This window comes from Microtus ochrogaster, chromosome 6 (assembly GCF_000317375.1).
Source record: "Microtus ochrogaster isolate Prairie Vole_2 chromosome 6, MicOch1.0, whole genome shotgun sequence".
Classification (NCBI taxonomy): domain Eukaryota; kingdom Metazoa; phylum Chordata; class Mammalia; order Rodentia; family Cricetidae; genus Microtus; species Microtus ochrogaster.
In genome coordinates, this window is record NC_022013.1 from 57132865 (window position 1) to 57152405 (window position 19541).

Genomic DNA, 19541 nt, shown 5'->3' on the forward strand with positions numbered 1-19541 from the left:
TATTTATTTTTTCCTCGTTCTAGGATCCGAAGCTGGTTCAACTGCATTAATTCCTTCCTTTGGGACGGGCGCCAAAGACACAGAGGAAACCATGGCTCGGATAAATAAATAAATAAATAAATAAATAAATAGATAGATAGATAGATAGATAAATAGAAATAAAGTAATAAATAAATAAGTAAATAAAAATAAAAATAGCTCATGAGTTTGAGAGAGATCAAAGGGGTACGGGGCACACAGGAATGACTAGAGGAAAGAAAGGGGAAGTAAGTTAGCTATATTTTGCTTTTAAAATTATTAAAAATAAAAGTTATGTTATTTTAAGGTGATCTGTGTATCTGCATATTGTTTATAAAGACAAAAAACTATTTTACTCAGGTGTTTGAACAGTATAAAATTAATGATTATTCTAAATTAGGACTGTTTTTCATCTTTTAAATTTAATTTGAAAAAAAAATATAGACAGAAGGCATTGCTGGGCCTGGTGGTGCATGCCTGGAATCTCTGGTACCGATGCAAGACTATTAAGAGTTCAAACCCAGTTAACTATTTTCTAGATCCTGCATAGTACCTTTACCTCTACTGTAGGTAAACCTTGATGCCGTTTATATATGTGTGTCATTTCTTTTATATTTGCACATTTCTCTCTTTTTATAGACTCATTTGACAATAAATAGTATATAAAATGTGTCAAAAATAAAAAATAAGTATGTAAATATGTGGTTACATAGTGCCATAACTGCTAAGAAAGAAAAGTTCCAGGGTTTACAAAGGAGAAAAACAAACACTTAATGTCTTCAGAAAGGCCACGCTGGAGAGGTGACAGAAGAGCAGACTTAAAGTCAGTCAGATCTGGCTAGGCAACAACAGAGAGAAAGTGTTTTTAAAATATGTGATGACCAGGGGGCCCGAAGCTGTCTGTGATATTTAAGGAGCAAAAAGAGGCCAGGAAAAGGGACAGCAAGGGAGGTCAGATCAGAGATGGGACACAAAGAAAGCTACCACCGTGCTTGAAGTTCTGAAAACCAAATGAGATTGTTTCACTTCCTAAACAGTAAGCTCAACATTCTAATCGTTGGCAATTACACAGGGGTCTCAAGAACCGTCTAACAGCCCCTCCTTTTAAAGCAATCCTGCTCTGATTTTGAGGAGAGCTGAATCTATAGCACAGTTATGGGGAGTTCCCTTTGCGACAACAATGTTAATCTACAAATAGAGAAGTTGTCCATTTTTAAAATACGACTGATTTCTATCACTGACATTTCATAGCCAGTGTACAACCCTTACATATGTTATGAAGTACATCTCTACAGATTTGTTTATTTGGGGACATTGTTGTAATATATTTGGGCTTCTTTGTCTCTATTTTCTAACTATTGGTCCTGAGAATGTAAGAGAATGCTTCATTGTACAGTGAATGTTTCCTGAGACATGAAATTTATTGAATTTGGTTAGCAGGTTTTTAGGATTTTTCTACAAACATTGTCAGGCTACCATGAAATGAAGATTTACTTTAAAACCCACTGTTTCCAGCTTCTTTTAAAATAAACTTTAAAGGAACATTTTGTTTATGTCAGTGGCTTGCCTGCATATATGTATACAGATGAGTGAGCTGATTCCCTTGGAACTTAGATAAGGTTGTAAGCTTATGGGTGCTTAGGAAGGAATCTGGATCCTGTTAGGGAATAGCAGGTACTCTTAATTGCTGAGTCATCTCTCCTTCCCTCCTTTTTATTTCCTTCATTGCTTGAACCACAGGCACTGACTGACCTCTGGTTGTTCTTACTGATCCTGGGAGAAAAGTAACAAGATTTCAATCATTAGAGTCAATTCTCTATTCATTCCTTTCCTCAAACTATGGATGTATTTTTTACTCCTTGTTTCTTTATCATTCTAGGTTATTTTTGTTGTTGTTTGTTTTCAGCCAAGGTCTCAAGCTTAGTTCAGATAACCAGAAACCCCCCACTATATTGGGTTAGTTTGGCATCGAACTATTGGCAATCCTCCTGCCTCAGCCTTCTCAGGGCAATGATTACAAGCATGTGCTACCAAATACATTTCTGTATTGAAATGGTCATGTGATATGCTTCTGTATTTTATTTATTTAAATTACATTGGTCTGTTCTCAACTGTTTAAAGAACTGTATCTAAGAAATAAAACTCTACTTTGGCATTGTGTGCTATCATTGTTATACATTGCTGATTTGGCCTGTTAGCATTTGCTGAAGGCTTCTGTATCTAAGTGCATTGATGGTTGGTGTATAATTGCCTTCTCTTGTGTTATCTTTTTCTGGGGTTTGTTGTAAAGAAGCCACTAGTTAGTTCCCGGCTGCTCAGCCCCAAAATAACCACACAGAAACTGTAGCAATTAAATCACTGTTTGGCCCATTAGCTCTAGCTTCTCATTGGCTAACTCTTACATGTTAATTTAACACATCTCCATTAATCTGTGTATCACCATGTGGCTGTGGCTTACTGGGTTAAGTTCTGGCATCTGTCTCTGTCAAGGCTACATGGCTTCTCCCTCCCAAGCCTGCACTGTTTTTTTTTTAAACTCACTGTGTCTCATTTCAAGGTCTTTTATGTTTGAATCTGTCCTATTGTGTATTTGAAATCCTTTTCTGTCCAGAAGCATTTTTTAAAATGCTAAGCCACAGTGTGACTAGGGTCAAGGCTGCTTTTCTTTTGGCTCTGCCCATTCTAACATATCAGAGGCATGTTCATTGCCTCTGCAAGCCACACACACCACCCTAGTTCCAAGTATGCAGTTGATCTATGTTGCAACAATAAGCAAGTTGTAGCACTCTGCTTACAAAACCCATTTAAATGTTCCATAGTCAGACCACGTCAGAGTTTGTACTGGCAGCACGGCCCAGGAAGACTCCATTTTAAAACTGTGTGGCTTTTTTTCTGCTACCACTGAATCAGGAACACCTCTCTTAAAGGGGCTGCAGCACACCACCAGCAAAATGCTGGCTACCAAGAAGTCATGCTTACCTCTGTTCTTTTGTGTCTAAAATTACTTTTTAAGCTTTCTCAGGCTTTGATGAATTTAGTCAGTCCCACATTGGTGCACCGATTTGCAGTAAGAGGTTGTTCATTAATTTCCCAGCTTCCTGGACTCCCAAAATAATTACATAGAAACTACATTAATTGCAAAACTGCTTTGGCCTATAGCAAGGCAGAACTTAGTAGGCAGGGAAAACTAAACTGAATGCTGGGAGAACGAAGGCAATGTAGCCCCATTGGAGACAGCACTGGAACTTTCCCAGGTAAGCCACAGCCTCATGGCAACCCACAGATTAATGGAGATGGGTTTATTTAAGATATGAGTTATCCATAAATATGCTTAAGCTATTGGCCAAACAATATTGCAAATAATATAGTTTCTATGTGATTATTTCAGGAGTCTGGGCAGCTAGGAAATAAACAAACAGCATCTTACTACAGGGGTTGGTGTTCGAGTTATGGCAGTTTAATTAAACGTATTCTTAAAAGTGATTCTTTGGAAGAACTTGTGGTTAGTATTGTTTCTTTGAGTGTTGGATGAAATCCACCCATGAGAATATCTTGTCCTAGAATTTAATAAATGGCATGGCATTTGTTTTACAAAACTAACATCTTGTTTTAAGGGGTAAATTTCCCTTTAGTCTCTGCTCTATTTACTGATGTGAGATTTTGTTTTATATCATAGTATTGTTTTATCATCTTCTTACTGTGTAGAAAGTTTATTAGAAAGTCTTTTCGTACCTGATATTGACAATGTTCACTTTTTCTTTTGTTGATTTTTCCCTTATTTTTTTCTTGACAGTCTCACTGTTTATCTCTAATCGACCAGTAACTTGCTCTGTAGCTTAAGACAGCCTCAAAATCATGATCCTTCTGCTGCTAAGTCTCCTGAGTGTGGCAATTTTAGACCTGTGTAACCACGCCTAGTCTCATTCACAATATATCCATTTTATTTTTTAAAGGGTATGGGGTTAGACTTTCTAGTTTATTTATTATATCAATCCTATTTCTTCAAGATTCTTTTTATCTAAGCTTACTCCTTATTTTTATGTCTTGTTAAGGAAAAACCCAAGAATCTTCTACATGATCAAAGCAACAAATTTCTTATAGGCATTTACAGTGATAACTTACCTTTAAGTATTATTTTCGCTGCATTTCATAGTTGTTGACATAGTGTGCTTTCATTATTATTTAAATCAGAAACATTTTAGAGATTTCTTTTGTGCCTTTTCCTTTGACACTTGGGTTATTCAGAATTGTGCTATATAGATTTCACTATGTATTTCCTAGATTGTTTATTCCCATTAGTTTCTAACTTAATGGGATTGCAAATGACAGAAAACCCTCTAGAAAGTCAGCACTTACAATGACTACGCTTTAGCTACGCAATGACAACGTCTTTTGTGCCGAATGCTTGTGCATACTTAAAAATGTTGATTTTGGAGTTTGGGGTTGAAATGTCCTACAAATGCCGATTGTGTCCAGTTAATTAGTAGAGTTGTTTAGATCTACATAACCTAATAAACTTTACTGCTTATGCATTTTTTAGGAGGATGAGGTTAAGATTTGACTGTTTTAGACTTTTCTATTTCTCCTATTAGATCTGTCCCAACGTTTTTTCAAAAATTTTAATGTTCCACACACATTTTCTTTTTGGGTCACTTATTTTGATGATCATTATGCAGTGTTCCTAACTACCGATAACGATGTCCATGGTGTGACTTTGCTGGCTTTCGTATTCGTACTAGATGCATGCTGTGTCTTTCTCCCTCCTTGTCAATGCACTTGTGCCTGTCTGCTTTAAAAGCTTCTAGATTTTTCCGACTTCCAGTTGTTAATAATTGAAGCTCTAGGCCCTTGCCTGTTACTCAACCCTAACATGTGAAGAAACCTATAATCTCTTCTTCATGTGTCCCATTAGTGTGTGTCACTTTCCTTTTCAGGTTTTTGAGGCTCCCAAGGCAGGAAATAATTTGTAGGTGTGTTACAATACATTTTTTTTTGACATAGCTGATCACTTCAAGCTACTGGAAATGCATAGATGCTCCTTCTGATTAACTAGAAGCACTGAGCACTGAGCTGTAACATGAATCAAGTCACTTGGGGATCTAGTCACACCGGCTCTGCTTCAGGCGATCTGTAACAAGATCTAAGCTTCCACTTCACACCAGTGAGGCTGCCACTGACCTCACCCTGAGGACAAAGGACTTATGGTACTCACCAATACTCAGAGCCATTCACTCACACAGGAGTCAAAGCTCATGCACCTCAGTGCCTTGAGGGTCGAAGACAACAATGTGAGTGTAACCACATTGTAGCCGAACAGTGTAAGAGAGTTATGAAACCAGAGGCAGTATAAAGAGTGCATCCCAAAAACAGTCAAGCTAGAAAACATAAACCCCGGTTCCATGAAGAAGAGCATGCAAAATAAAATGAGCGCATATTTAACTATTTATGGTTCAAACTCCGTGTTTTTATATGGATTAATTAGGAACTAGAATTCCCCACATCTGAACCTAAAATGAACCATGGATAAAGTTTAGTGTCCATAGAACATCTTGGCCATCACTGAAATACATACATATTTCTACATATCATAGTGCATTCACTCACCAACATGTACTTAACTATACTCTAGCTCAGTTCACATGCTGTTGTACCTGTTCAGTTCAGTGACGGATCACAGCTCACGCTGGAGTGTACTGCAGCTTATTTATCTATTCATCTTTTTAAAGGGTAGCTAAGTTGCTTCACAGGCTTAAAAATTAAGGAAGTTACTGCCAAGGTCCACAATCACCTTCTTCAGCATGATGAAACAGGCCTGTAAGTCTATGGCCTGAGAAGACCGAGGCAGGAAGACCATGATTCCCAGACCAGTCTGTGCCACACAGCAAAAGGAAATGTCTCAAAAATATACCCACTTAAAGTATTTGTGTTGCTGTGTAGTTTCCACTAATCTGGGCAAGCACCGAGGATTGTGATTGCTGGGTTATGTGCCTACTGTCCACTGTCTAAAGCACAAGGACATAGCTGGAGGAAGCATTTGCTCATTTTTCTTTCAAATCCATGCTTCCAACTTCAATGAGTAGATGAGCGAACATTTACATTTCCAGCCTCTCTAATCTACCAATACAAACACAAGGATCAAACCAATCAAATAATAAATGCCATCCATTCTGACACAATTGCCAACAGAGTTACTTACTTCCTACAGATTCCTATACAGCTGCCTTCTTTCTCACATTTCTGAGTTATTCTCTATTCAGAACTCCAGATCCAGGCTGTCTGTGTGGCTACCAAGGCCCCTATCAACATCAACAGCAAAAATAATCATAGTTTAAAGCTCTAGCAGGTGGTGATTCGGTCTCTTCCACACCCCGCGTAGTAGACATAATTGTCACTCCTGTGTATAGGTGACAGTAGGAAGTGACACAGGGTTAAGTGACTTGCACACTGTCACACAACTAGTAAGGAGCGAAGAAGATTTGAACCCAGGAAATCAGGTATCAATGGCCGTGCTCATGGCAAACACGGTGCACAATTTCAAGAGCAGGTGCTTCTGCTGCTGCTTTCTAAAAGGAATTTCTGGGTGGAGTGTGAGTCCCCTTAATATGGGGTGTTACTCACCTAGGGCTTTTAGACAAGTATTCCAGAATACAGGCACTGACAAAATAAGGGAGCTGGGCTATACAACCCTTTTCCAATACCAAAATTTCCAACGTTTCTGCTAAGATTATGATAATATGTAAACTGACACAGGGATGGAAATAATCACAAAAAATTGGAAATTTTTGTAGTGAAACAAAAGTGAGCTATGTCCTCTCAAGGCAGGAATGTGCCTTCCTGCGGATGAATAGGTACTGTTGCTCAAAGTAGTCAAACACATCTGTGTTCCCAAGCGGAGCTCATTCTCTTTTAGATATCAGTGCTAAGTGTACCTTTAAGGAATGTATGAATTCCAAATACTAGGGTAGCAATTATGAATTTTTGCAAGGACAGATGAAATATAAGTGCTAAATTGTTATATGCTAGACTGAAATGTAGATTGAAGGTTAGTTTGACTAATAAGAAAAATGTTGATAGGAAGAGGACAGACAGTCGTCATCCATTCCTTTAGCTGAGTACTCCAATGACCAGGCCGTGTTTTCAATTTCAGGGAATGATATACCATGTACAAGTAGGGACGTTACCCACCTAGAAGGCACTAAGACATTTCCAGAGGACAGAAAATAATGAGGGACTACCTTGCTTTGAAAAAATACATCATTACAGAGGATTTCCTCTTATACACACAGAGACACATTTAAAGTAGAACAATAGGAAGCCCCTGGGTCCCACTGAGATCTGCAGAACACAGTATGCAGAACCCCAGCTCATGGGCCATTGATGTTGACAAACAGCAATTTGTCAGTAAAATGGAGAAAACAGTAACAGTAAGGAGGAAGTTAGAAAAGCTACACAGTGACTTTATAACCATTCCAGGAGCTAGATCAACTATAATGCTACAAACATTGGAGGCAAAAACGCCAAAGGAAAACTTTTACAGGATATTACCACAGTAGCTGCTGGCATTCAAATCATAGTTTATACCTCTCTACCTGAATTCCAAAACTCCCCCAAAAGACTAGAATGTAAGATGCAAACTGCAGCCAGGTGTGCTACTAAAACAACCAAGGAAAAGCCTACTCGCCCTGTGTAGAAAGGGTTCTCAGCGGTCAAGGACAGCAAACAGCAAAGAGAGCCTGGAAAGCGCGAGAAAGACTTCACAGAAAAAGCACCCAATATGCTTTCATAATATTGCACAGTGTGGGAAAGCGCCTGCTGGAGAAAATGAAATGTAAAGAAAGTAAATTTAATTACTTAGAGAAAGAGCTCTTTGTAACAACACTTGAGAATGAAATCCATAAAGCAGCGACTAACAATAAGAGAGGCATCCAAAGAGAGGGAGGGGGGCAGATAGGAAATAAAACATATGTAAGTACAGCTTATCCAGTCGGAAAAATGGAAGCCATTCCCCAGAATGACCAGAAACCGAAGAAGAACTGAAAGTTGTCCAGGAAAGTTGAATAGATAAGAGGACCCAAGCTAAGAGCTGGTGCTCCCAGAAAGGAGGCATACCGTGAAAGTATTCAGAGTTAAGAAAAGTCATTTAGCTAAACTATGGGGTTCTGAAGAAAAGACTCACAAATTTGGAATTGTAAGTGAGGTCTTGGACTATATGAGACCCCATCCAAATGAATAAAGAGAATGTGGGTAGATCACACCCATACTAGTACATAATTATTATGCTATAGGTGAAAAGTTACTATTAGTGCAAATTAGGTTGTTGTAAATTTGATGCTAATTATAATGGCTATGCCAAAACTAAGACTATAACAAACATATGTACAATAACTATATTCAAAGAATATAATTTGAATATAATATAATTCAAATAATCAAAAGCATTAAAATCGTCAGCAAAAATATATTTAACACAAAAAAAATTAATGGAAAAAACAAAAGAATGATAAAATATGTTGTAAATAGCAAAATGGTTAATGTTGCTCCTAATTAACAATAATATTAAATATAAATGAATTAAATGTTCTACTTAAAAGTACTGTTAAGAAAATGACTTTCTATTAACCAACTTTATGCTATAGATAAGTGACTCTCTACAGATTGAAAGACAGGTAAATAAAAAAATAGAATAAAGACACTCTATGCAAATTTTAAACAAAAGAGAACAGGTATATTTGTACTCATTTCAGACAAAAGAAATGTTAAATCAAAAATTGTCACAAATGAAAGAAAAAAATCATATGGTAAAAATCAATTCATCAAGAAAGAGTATATCACACTTATATAACTTAATTTGTAATACCTACATGTATTAAGAAACTATGAATAAAACTAAAGGAATAAATAGCAATTTAAGAAATGTAAAAATATTTGTTACCCTACTCCACAATGTACAGATTGAGACAGAAAGCCAATAAATCAAGATCAGGCTAAAATAACATCATAGGCATACTGTGAAAGTATTCAGAGTTAAGAATACAAAGGATTAACAAAAAAAATCAATCCAATGGCAACAAAACACACATTTTATCAACCCATATGCAAAATTCTTCAATATTAATTACATTAGATCAAAATTCAAATTTACCAAATTTAAGAAGATTAAAATCTTATAAACCTTATATATTACTTTCTGGCCAGAAAGTAATATTAGGAGAAAAGAAAAAGTCACAAAATATGGAAATTAAATAACAACACCTGAGCAGTCTGTGGGTTAAAGATGAAATCAGAAGAAATAGCTTCCTAAAGCTTTGAAATATGAACACAGAAAAAAATAACAAAAATTATGAGATATGAGCTGGTGAGGTGGCTCAGAGGTTAAGAGCACTGGCTACTCTTCCAGAGGTCCAGAGTTCAATTCCCAGCAACCACATGGAAGCTCATAACCGTCTATAATGAGATCTGGTGCCTTCTTCTGGCCTGCAGACATACACGCAGGAGAAATACTACATAATAGATAATACAATATATAACAGATAAATAAGTAAATCTTTTAAAAAATGAATATATCTATAACAGTTCTAGAAGAACGACATGATAAATCTGCATTAGTTACAATGAAAGACCTCAGTCAACAAGCCAGCTTTACAAAACAAAGAAGTAGTGAGAAGAGGCATCATTGTTCTCATCCAGCCATTCACCCTGTGAACTAGAAATCCTTGCGGGGCAGGATATATCACCATCACAATAGCAGCTAGACTAAGGTGTGCAGAACCAGCTGTCTTCTGACTGGATTCCAGACCTCTGCTGTGGGGAATTAAGAGGTGAAGGAAGGGTCTGTTATGGTTCTATTGCTGTGAAGAGACACTATGATCAAGGTAACTCTTGTAGAAAGGAAACTCTTAATTAGAGGCTTGCTTACGCTTCCAGAAGATTTGTCCATTATCACCAAGGTGGAGAGCAGGGCAGCATAAAGGTAAGCATAGTACTGAAGAAGGAGCTGAGAGCTTTACACTTGATCCTCAGGCAGGCAGAGAGAATGAGAGATACTGGACCTGGAAGGGGCTTTTGAAATTACAAAGCACAACCCCCTTCCCCCAAACAAGGCCACACCCCTGAATCCTTTGAAACATTTCATCAATTGACCACTAAGCATACAAATACATGAGCTTATGTGTGTGTGTGGGGGGGGGCACTCTCATTCAGAACACCACAGGAAGGGACAGCCTATGTCCGATGCTGTAGCTAGGCCCAGATAACAACTCATATCGAGGAAAGTTACAGTCCTGGACAGAGAATTTACTACTGATATTTAACTAAATTGACAAAGTAGCAAACTACAATGTTTACACCCTTAGACATATGCTGCTCACAGCATTTATCAGGGAAGTGTTCTCCATAAAAAGCTTTGCTACTCAAGAAAGGTTGTGGGCCCAGTTCTAAACATGATATTTACGGCACCCCGATAAGTAAAAATTGCAGAAGAGGAGCAGAATTACAAAAGATAGAGATTTGGTGAAGACACAGTTATAATACTGGTATATACAATGTTATAATAGTTGAGAGAATGATATTTTATACTACAGTATATAATATATATATATATATTATACAATATTAACCACAATTATTGTAGTTACCTGCACTCAGCTTGTAGGGGCCAGCCATGATAAGCTAAGTCTGGGCAGGTCCCCCCAAAGGAACTTCCAACCATTATTACCTGGGACTCTGGTCATTGATAAATTCAGATGGAGTCTGGAGTCTCAATAGTTTACCCTGAGACAATGCCTGGCAGGCCGAGATTACCGGACCCCCACCCAAGAGCAGACCATTCAAAAGAAATGCCTGACATTCCAACAGCTGTAGATAGGATCACCTGCCAGGACACTTCACCAGGACACCCCTAGACAAATGTCAGACAAGGCAGGGGTCCTGAACCTCAGAGACCCCTCACCCCCACATTTACTACTATAAAAACCCAATTCTAATTGAGCTCGGGGCTCTTCGGTTATTCCAAAACATTGGACATGCGGAGAGACCAAGTTTGAAAACTTGATTAAAATAAAGACTCTTTGCTTTTACATATGGGACTTGGTCTCCTTTGTTGGCTTTTGTGGGGACCCATGGATTTGGGAATAACATACTCACACAAGACCAGCTATATATCTGGGAATCACTAATGGGGTCCCATCTTTTACCTCTGACTATTAACTACTGAGAGACTCATGGATAAGGGGAATCGAACAAGACAAAGAAGAAAGCCCAATATCTGACTTTAGATTTTTATTATTAAGACCAATTAGAATTCGTGCTAGACAGCAACACATTAAAACAACAGATTTTGAAGGTTTAATGGACCTTACCAGACAGGTAAGCTACAAGTAAGATATACCACATTAACATAATAAGAGGAAAAAATTATATATTCACCTCAACAGATGTCAGACCGCATTTGACAAAACTCAAGTCCTTTCATGATAAAATAATCTCAAACAAGTTAGAAAAGGAGTCACTGGAACTGGGTGTGAAAGGGTAGACTCATCAAACCTGCAGCCACCATCACACTCAATGAAGAGCTGCGAGCCTCTCCTCTGACACTGGGAACAAGGATGCTCAGTCTTACACATCTATTCTGTTACAGTAGCAGAAATACTAGCCAGACCAATGAACGAAAAGGAAATGGAAGATATTTAAATTGGAAAATAGGAAGTACTACAAATGTTTCTAAATGTAAATGAATGCATCATTGTCTATATGGGAAAACACAAATATTCCAACCAATGAAGTAGGAGAACCAATACAGAAATGAAGGAATTTTGTTTGCTTGCTTGCTTGCTTGTTTATTTTTGTTTTTTGAGACCGGGATTCTCTGTAGCTTTGGGGCCTGTCCTGGAACTAGCTCTTGTAAGTCAGGTTGATCTTGAATTCATAAAGATCTGCCTGCCTCTGCCTCCCGAGTGCTGGGATTAAAGGCATGCGCCACCAACGCCCAGCCAAATGAAGGAAAATTTTAAGAAATAAAAGTTGACATGTTACACACATACAGATAACACTCCCATGCACATAAAATGTAACAGTAAAACAAAAATATAAAATTAGCATGTGAAATTGGTAATATTTTTATAGACTAAAATTAACTACAAGAAAAATGAAACCAGAATAAAGCATCAAATGATCTTAGGTATAAGTTGAGCCAATGGTGATGGATGCATACTTGGAAAACTAGAAGAGACAACTGAAAAAATTTACAAATGATAGAAGTATATGGAAAACTATCCTGTGTTCACAGATTGAAATAATCAGTAACATTAAAATATCTATACTAAAATACATTAATATGCACATCAGGGAGGCAATTAAGGATGACATAAATCTGTGTTCCTGAAAAACATGGCACATAAAATTTGAGCCGTGGTCACTCAAATTTGACTCTAGAATGATGTAGATATTCTCTCTCTCTCTTTCTCAAATAAAGAAATAAAAGAAAAAGAAAAAAAATACTACCAAAAGTGATTGATAAAACAAAAGCAACCCCATCAAAAAACAAAAATCATTTTTCATAGAAATAGAAAAGGAATGACCCTGAAATTCCTGCTCATCAGCACTGAATACCCAATCAATTTGAGGAGCATAAACAAGCATGCGGGAATCACATTAGCTATGTCAAAGTAACCTACAAAACTGGGGTCAACCTAAGCAGTATAATATTGGCACAGAAGATACAGACAGATCAATATAATATAACAGAGAACCTGGAAATAAGCCTGTGCAGTCATAGGTAATGGATCTTTTAACAATGCTGCCAAGAATACATGTTGGAGTAGGCTGATTTTTCAATAATTGGTGTGGGGAAGCTGGGTATTCCACATGCATAGAATAAAAACACTTCACATCATGTGTAAAATTTAGCTCAAAATGAATAAAGCCTAAACTGTAAATCTGAAAATATAAAACTTCCAAAAGAAACTGGGGAAAGCTTTTTGCTATTAGACTGGGCAATGATTTCATTTTTTTTTTAATTCGGGTGACCCCAAAAGTAAAGATAATAACAGCAAATATATGCACATAAAGTTATAACAAGCTAAAATCTTTAGCACAGAAAACAACCTACAGAATAAATAGACTGTGGATGAATAAAAATATCTGAAGACTATGTATCTGGTTATAAGTTAAATTCAAAATAGATAAACAACGATTCAACAGCAAGAAAACAAATTGCTGGATTTCTACAAAGTCAGAGGACCTTTGCATGGTGACAAGATCTCTAATCCCAGCATCCATCAGGCTGAGACAAAGAGATGGCAAGTTTGTGGCCAGTTAAACAGCAAAATTTTGCATAAAAAAAACAACAAAATGTGTGAGGGACCTGAATAAATGCTTATCAAAACATGCATTGCCCATAAGCAGATGAAAATAAAATGTTCAATAGTATTAATTTCAAATAAATAGAATCCAAAGCCTACCTATTGGCTATTTTGTGCACAGTTGTTAAGAATACAGATTAGTATAGAAAATATGAATGAGTGAAGAGATTTCTCATCAAATCCATCTGGAAATTCTGTATGATCTGATAACCCAACTTCTCAGTTTATGACCAAAGGGAATGAGGTTGCAATCTTGAAGATATATTGGTATTCCTTTGTTCGTTGCAGCATTTTTCTCCATGGCCAATATAAGGAATCAACCTAAAACTTCCCATATGGAAGGATGGTTAAAGAGACTATAACATGCAGGAGAATTGACAGGACAGATAGATATTGGTATAACTCATATATGTAACTCAGAATTTAAAAAGAAAGAACCATTGTCATTGATGAAAATCTAGAGGGTGTTATGTTAAGTTAAAGAAAACAGACACAGAAAGCTAAATATTTCTTTGTAATCTCACATGCAGGGTCTTAAAATGTCTAACTCGTGGAAGCAGAAGAGTGACTGGAAGGGATTAGGTATAAACAAGCACAGATTTTCATTAAGGGGTGATGAGTATGTTCTGCAGATCTAATGAACATGATAATGGCTATAGCTAACAACACCAGATTTTATAATGACTGCTTAGACTGTAGATGTTAACACACGTCCACACGGTAATCATGAGAACAGACATCTGTGGATATGTTATTTAGCTTTATTATATCGATATATAGTATAGTCAATGGGAGGGACAGCCTTTCACCTTGGGAGCACTGAAGACTTTATACTTGCAGTGTTCCTGGCAGAGGTAGCTTGGCTTATAAACAGTTCTGTGCAAGAGACTACTCCTTTCCAAATGAAAGTTAAAATTGCTTATTTCAAATTTTCTTTTCTAAAAGGGAAATACATTCATGCAGTGAAAAAAAAAAAAAGCCTGTCAATGAACACTCCCAATCTGTTGCTTAGCCACTGAGTCCATATCTGGTAGCAGAGAGTGATTCTGATTGGAAACATTAAGATACAAAGCCTCTAAGCCTCCGATTCCAAACCTGATAGCACAGCTTACCATGTCTCACCTGATCTTGATCGCAATTCACACCCACAGTCACACCGTTCTCTTTGGGTAGGAGAGCCTTGCAGACCACTCCATCTGAAGAAACAGCCCCACCTCCATGCTACCTCCCCTTTCCCCACAACACTCTTGCTATACTGTTTTTTTCTTTTTTTTTTTTTTAAGTTATTGTCCCCTCAAAAGCAGGGGCTGGTCTCCTGTACTATGTTGCGTCTAAACTTCTCTCAACCACATCAAGTCTATACTGCTTAACAAATTATGCTTGGATGAGTGAATTAAGAAAAACCCGCTTCATCCTGACCTTCAACCCAAATAGAAAAATTAATGAAAAATATAAAACCGTAAAAGTTTTAGGAAGGAGAAAATCTTCAAAGTCTTAGGCCAGGCTAAGGTTTGATGTCAAAAGCATAAATGACCCAGGAAGACATATGTTCTAAATTAGACCTCATAAAAATTGAAAACGCTCTGCAATCTTTGTTAAAAGATTTGAAATGCAAGCTACAGGGTGGAACAATGTTTGCAAATCACGCATCAGATGAAGAACATTTAATAAAACATGTAAACAATATATAAATAGATAACGCCCAAGGAACCTTCAAAAGTCACTGGCGGGACTCAAACAGTCCAATTAGAAAAGAAGTAAAATGTAAAATCAGATATTTTACGGACAAGGAGGTGTCAGTAAATAGGCATATAGAAAGTATTCATTGTTGGCCATTAGGAAAATGAAAATTTAACCCAGAATGAAACATCACTCCATACATATCAGAATGAAATAAAAAGTGAAAACAACTCTAAATGCCAACATAGCTTCTTAGAGAACTCATCATTCAACGGCCATACAACCTAGCAACTGCACTTTTGTGCAAAGATAACACGTAAACAAAACTGTGTTTACATGAGAACCTACAAAAGCATTCATAGCAGTTTATTCATAATTGCCAAGAGCCGGAAGCAGCCCAGATGTCCTCCAATGGGTGGATGATCTAACAATTTGTTGCACTCATCACTGAGAGGCAGCGAACTATGTATGACTATACCAGCAACCTAGAGAGTCATGGAGGATCGGGCTGACTTAAAAAGGCATAGTCAACATGTATGATTCTATTTATATAGCATATTTCATGGAAAATCTAAATAAAACCAGTCAATCACATCAATATCAATACCTGATTGTAATACAATGCTACAGTTTTGCATTGGGAAAATGAGGCCGAGTATAGGAGACCTCTGTGTTATTTCTTACAACTGCATATGAATCTATAACTATCTCAGTTAAAATGTCAATTTCATAATGATATCAGGTAAAATCAAACTGAATCTTGAGTCCTAGTCAAGGGATTTGAACTCTTAAATAGGCAGCTGGGAACCAAAGAAACAGGTTGCAACAGAAGACTCCACAGATGAGTAGAACAAAAGAACCAATAGGTTGATGATGAATAAAGTGGGCTAAAAAAATCATGAAAGCAGGAAATCCACAGCAGAGCCCAGAGTGAGGCTATATTGGAACCATTATGCTACCCTGCTAGATGCTGGGTAGATCCAGGCCTGCCTTCACCTTGGTACCTTCAGGTTTAATACTCATTTACTTTATACCTTTTTTTTTGTTGTTGTTGTTCTTATGTGTGGTTTGCTTATTTGTTTATTTTGGTAATTTGCACTGCGTTTGAGAATCTGATCATGATCAAGGGATTTTCAAGAGCACCCTCATGACAAAGAATTTATTCTTTTATTGTATAATTTTAACATTTTTCAAAAATGAAGGAAGAAAGTCATACCTGAAATTATATTTTAATTCAATAAAACAAGAATTCACTCTTGATAAAACTGTTATAATTTTATGAATATAAGCAAAAAATTTTGTTGTGTGTGTGTGTGTGCATGTGTGTGTGTGTGTGTTTGTGTGTGTTTATGTTCACATGTTTACCCTGGCACGCATGTAAAGGTCAGAAGACAACTTGAGGGATGTCTTTCTTTCCTTCCACATGTGGGTGCCATGGATTGAATTTAGGTCATCTGGCTTAGCAACTGCCATCTTTACCAACTGTGCCATCTCTAGAGCCCAACTGGCATGTTTTTAAAAAATAATTTTAAGATCTTTGAAGATCTGAAAATATATTAGACTTGTGATCTTAATTAATTTTAAATGAGTGTTGATAAAATTTTGATTAAATGAGCTTACAATCTATTTTTAAAGGTCTGAGGAAATTTAACTTGTTAATTTTGCGTTTCAGTTTATTAGTTTTATAATCAGCATTTAAATGTCCAGACCAATAGAATTTAATTTATATACTTATGTAATCCTGACTACAATAAAATATGACTATGGAGAACCCTCTCACATTAAACATTCTCTTTATCTAGCTTCAGAGCCCAGAGTCTCTCTTGGCCTCGTGTCTCTCTCCAAGCCATCCAGGCAGCCTCAGCAAAGCTGCATCAGAACTAATGTTGATCAAGGAGGAGCAGACATACCTTATGGGGTTGTCCATCCTGGACACTGTGAGGAAAGCAGCAAGGTTGGCTGTGTAGGAGGAACACACAATGAGGGTGAAGAGCCACCAGCTGCCCATCACAATGCGCATGGCCACAGAGTTCACAGACGACTCACCACCTGCAGAATGCAGAGGGGTTAGCTGTGCCTTCCTCTCACCCTGACCCCCAGCAAGATTCTGCCCTTCTTGGCCAAGGTGAAAGTCTCCTATCACTTGTGCACTGGACATTATATTTTTAAAGGAAATGTTATTAAAACCACCAATACGGGGAAAGGCCAGAGGATGGCAAAAGGCAGAAAAATTAGGACTAGAATCTAGTGATGAAAAATTTGTCATAACATCGAGTCTTCCAGCTGGAAGATTCTATCTCATTGTGGCAAGAACTTCCAGAGCTATAGCTCAATGTAAGATCTTCGGCAATCTCAAATTCACATAGTACACTTAGGAATTCTGTAAATAAAGAATTTTTTCCTACCTGGAGGTCTTCCAGCTTTCTTTTAACTCAGAGAAATGAGATCTCCCATTTCACTTTTATTAATATTCAGCCCTCCCTGGATGGTTTTCCCCTCCAGGATTTTCAGAAAGCATTGCTTGTAAAATTCAGCGAGAAGCTACCTCTCTGTAGCCAATTATTTCTCTCTGGTCCCTTGGGTGGTGGGAGAGGAAAGCTTCTCCCTCCTCCTTAGGTAACCTTGAAAGGATTTTGCCATGATGCACACAGAGTTGAGATCCACATTAAGGACTTTGCAATTTGTTTCTGGTCAAAATCGCACAATCCTGAAACGCATCAAGGACAGAAGTGTCACCAGGCCTCTCAAAGGGAGGAGTCTGTATTTCAAGACTCGCTGGAGTACCACTTACAGATTGCTACACACTATGTTGATGTTTAATCAGAGTTCCCTTTGACAACCTCATGTGCGTAAAAAAGCAACCTAACTTGGGAAGGGAGGAAAATGCCCTGAAATCCAAAGTAAATTTTATCTAAAATGGAGAATCAGGAATGGAAGTTGACTTCTTTGTTACTTTATTTAATTTCTACCTGTTGGTGCTTAGAAAAACCAAATACAGCCTGATATTGGCACTGTCCTGAGATCAAATAAAATTACATTTGAAGTGACTTTCGTGATATGCATCTGGGGAATTTTACTAAAGGATAGGCTTTTTCAGGCCCCCAGGGCTATTTGGACAACAGAAAACTGGGAATGTACCTTGCTGAACAAAGGCTCCATAGACAATCCAGATGGCACTGTGCAGGGTGGCAGAAGCAGAAGGTCGTGGTTGGGCAGCGCTCTGAGCCCGCACAGCCTGTATCCGGTTCAACACGAATATGAGCACACCAACCACAGGGATGGCAGCTGCAATGCAGGCCCACACCGCGAAATCAAAGGGGGCAAAGAGGGAGAAGATGCTGATTTTCTCCTCGGGTTTCTTGATGAGGATCCCGACAGAGTAGTCCATGTAGCGCTTGCTGAAGTCCACAACACTCTCCCTCTCTGGGGTGATGGTGATAGCCGAGATGGCCAAGTCTGCTCTCTGAAAGACAAAGAAGTTTGCAGGAGGTGACCTTTGGGTCATTGCTGATTTCCACCCTAGGTCAAGGTCCACCTTCTGCCATTTCAAAGCTCTACCCAGAGGCAATGGATTTGAGAGTGACCCCTGAGAATTCTGAGAATATGAGAAGAAATCCAGGTTTTCCATTACCTCCTTCACCTCCCAGATGTTCCTCCCTAGGCCTAAGATCTCCTAGGACATCCTTTGGGACAATAAAATTCATTTAAGTATCTTCACTTCCAATGAATTACACTTGCTTGTTTTCTTATCATTCCACCTAGCAAACTTAATCTCCTTTTTGTTTCTACCTGTGTTCCAGTCAAAATTCCATAACACTAATGGACATGTAATTTAAAAGGGCACTTGGCCTTCTTCCCACCAAGGACACCCTTCTTCCTTCAAGCATAGCAAGGGCTCAGATATCTGCCATCTCTTAAGCAAGTTTCTGCAACTTCCAGTATCCCACATACATAGACTGTACTTCTAAAATACTTCAAAAATTAAATGATGGTACAATGATGTGGGAGTGTCATATATCAATCTGTTGATTTCATTGGTTAAGTACTAAAGAAACTGCTTGGCCCTGATAGGTTAAAACATAGGTAGGTGGACTAAACAGAACAGAATGCTGGGAGGAAGAGGAAGTGAGCTCAGAGGCCATGCTCCCCTCTCCCAGGCAGACAGGATGAAGCTCCGACCCAGCATGGACGTAGGCTAGAATCTTCCTGGTAAGCGCACCTTGGGGTGCTACACACATTATTAGAAATGGGCTAGTCTAGGTGCGAGAGTTAGCCAAGAAGAGGCTAGATATAATGGGCCAAGCAGTGTTTAAAAGAATACAATTTGTGTGTAGTTATTTCTGGTGTAAGCAAGCCATGCGGGCGGCCGGGTGCCGGGGACGCAGCCCCGCCGCTCCCTCAACAGTACAAGTATGTTCAATCTCAAAAATGTATGTCTTCATTAATTTTTAAATAGTTTTTACTTATTATTTGTGTGTGTGTGTG

The 19541-nt window shown here is 38.0% G+C and overlaps 1 protein-coding gene across 2 annotated transcripts in view; it reads right to left on the reverse strand.

Moving 5' to 3' along the window:
• The window catches only part of Grid1 (glutamate ionotropic receptor delta type subunit 1), a 762418-nt gene that overhangs the window by 100212 nt on the left and 642665 nt on the right, over positions 1–19541 (reverse strand). For both annotated transcript variants that reach the window (XM_013346867.2, XM_026779664.1), the window contains exons 11-12: positions 18195–18519; positions 16967–17105 (exon numbers count right to left, since the gene is read on the reverse strand). In XM_013346867.2, the coding sequence (XP_013202321.2) occupies positions 16967–17105; positions 18195–18519 (464 nt within the window). The remainder of the gene's footprint in view (positions 1–16966; positions 17106–18194; positions 18520–19541) is intronic.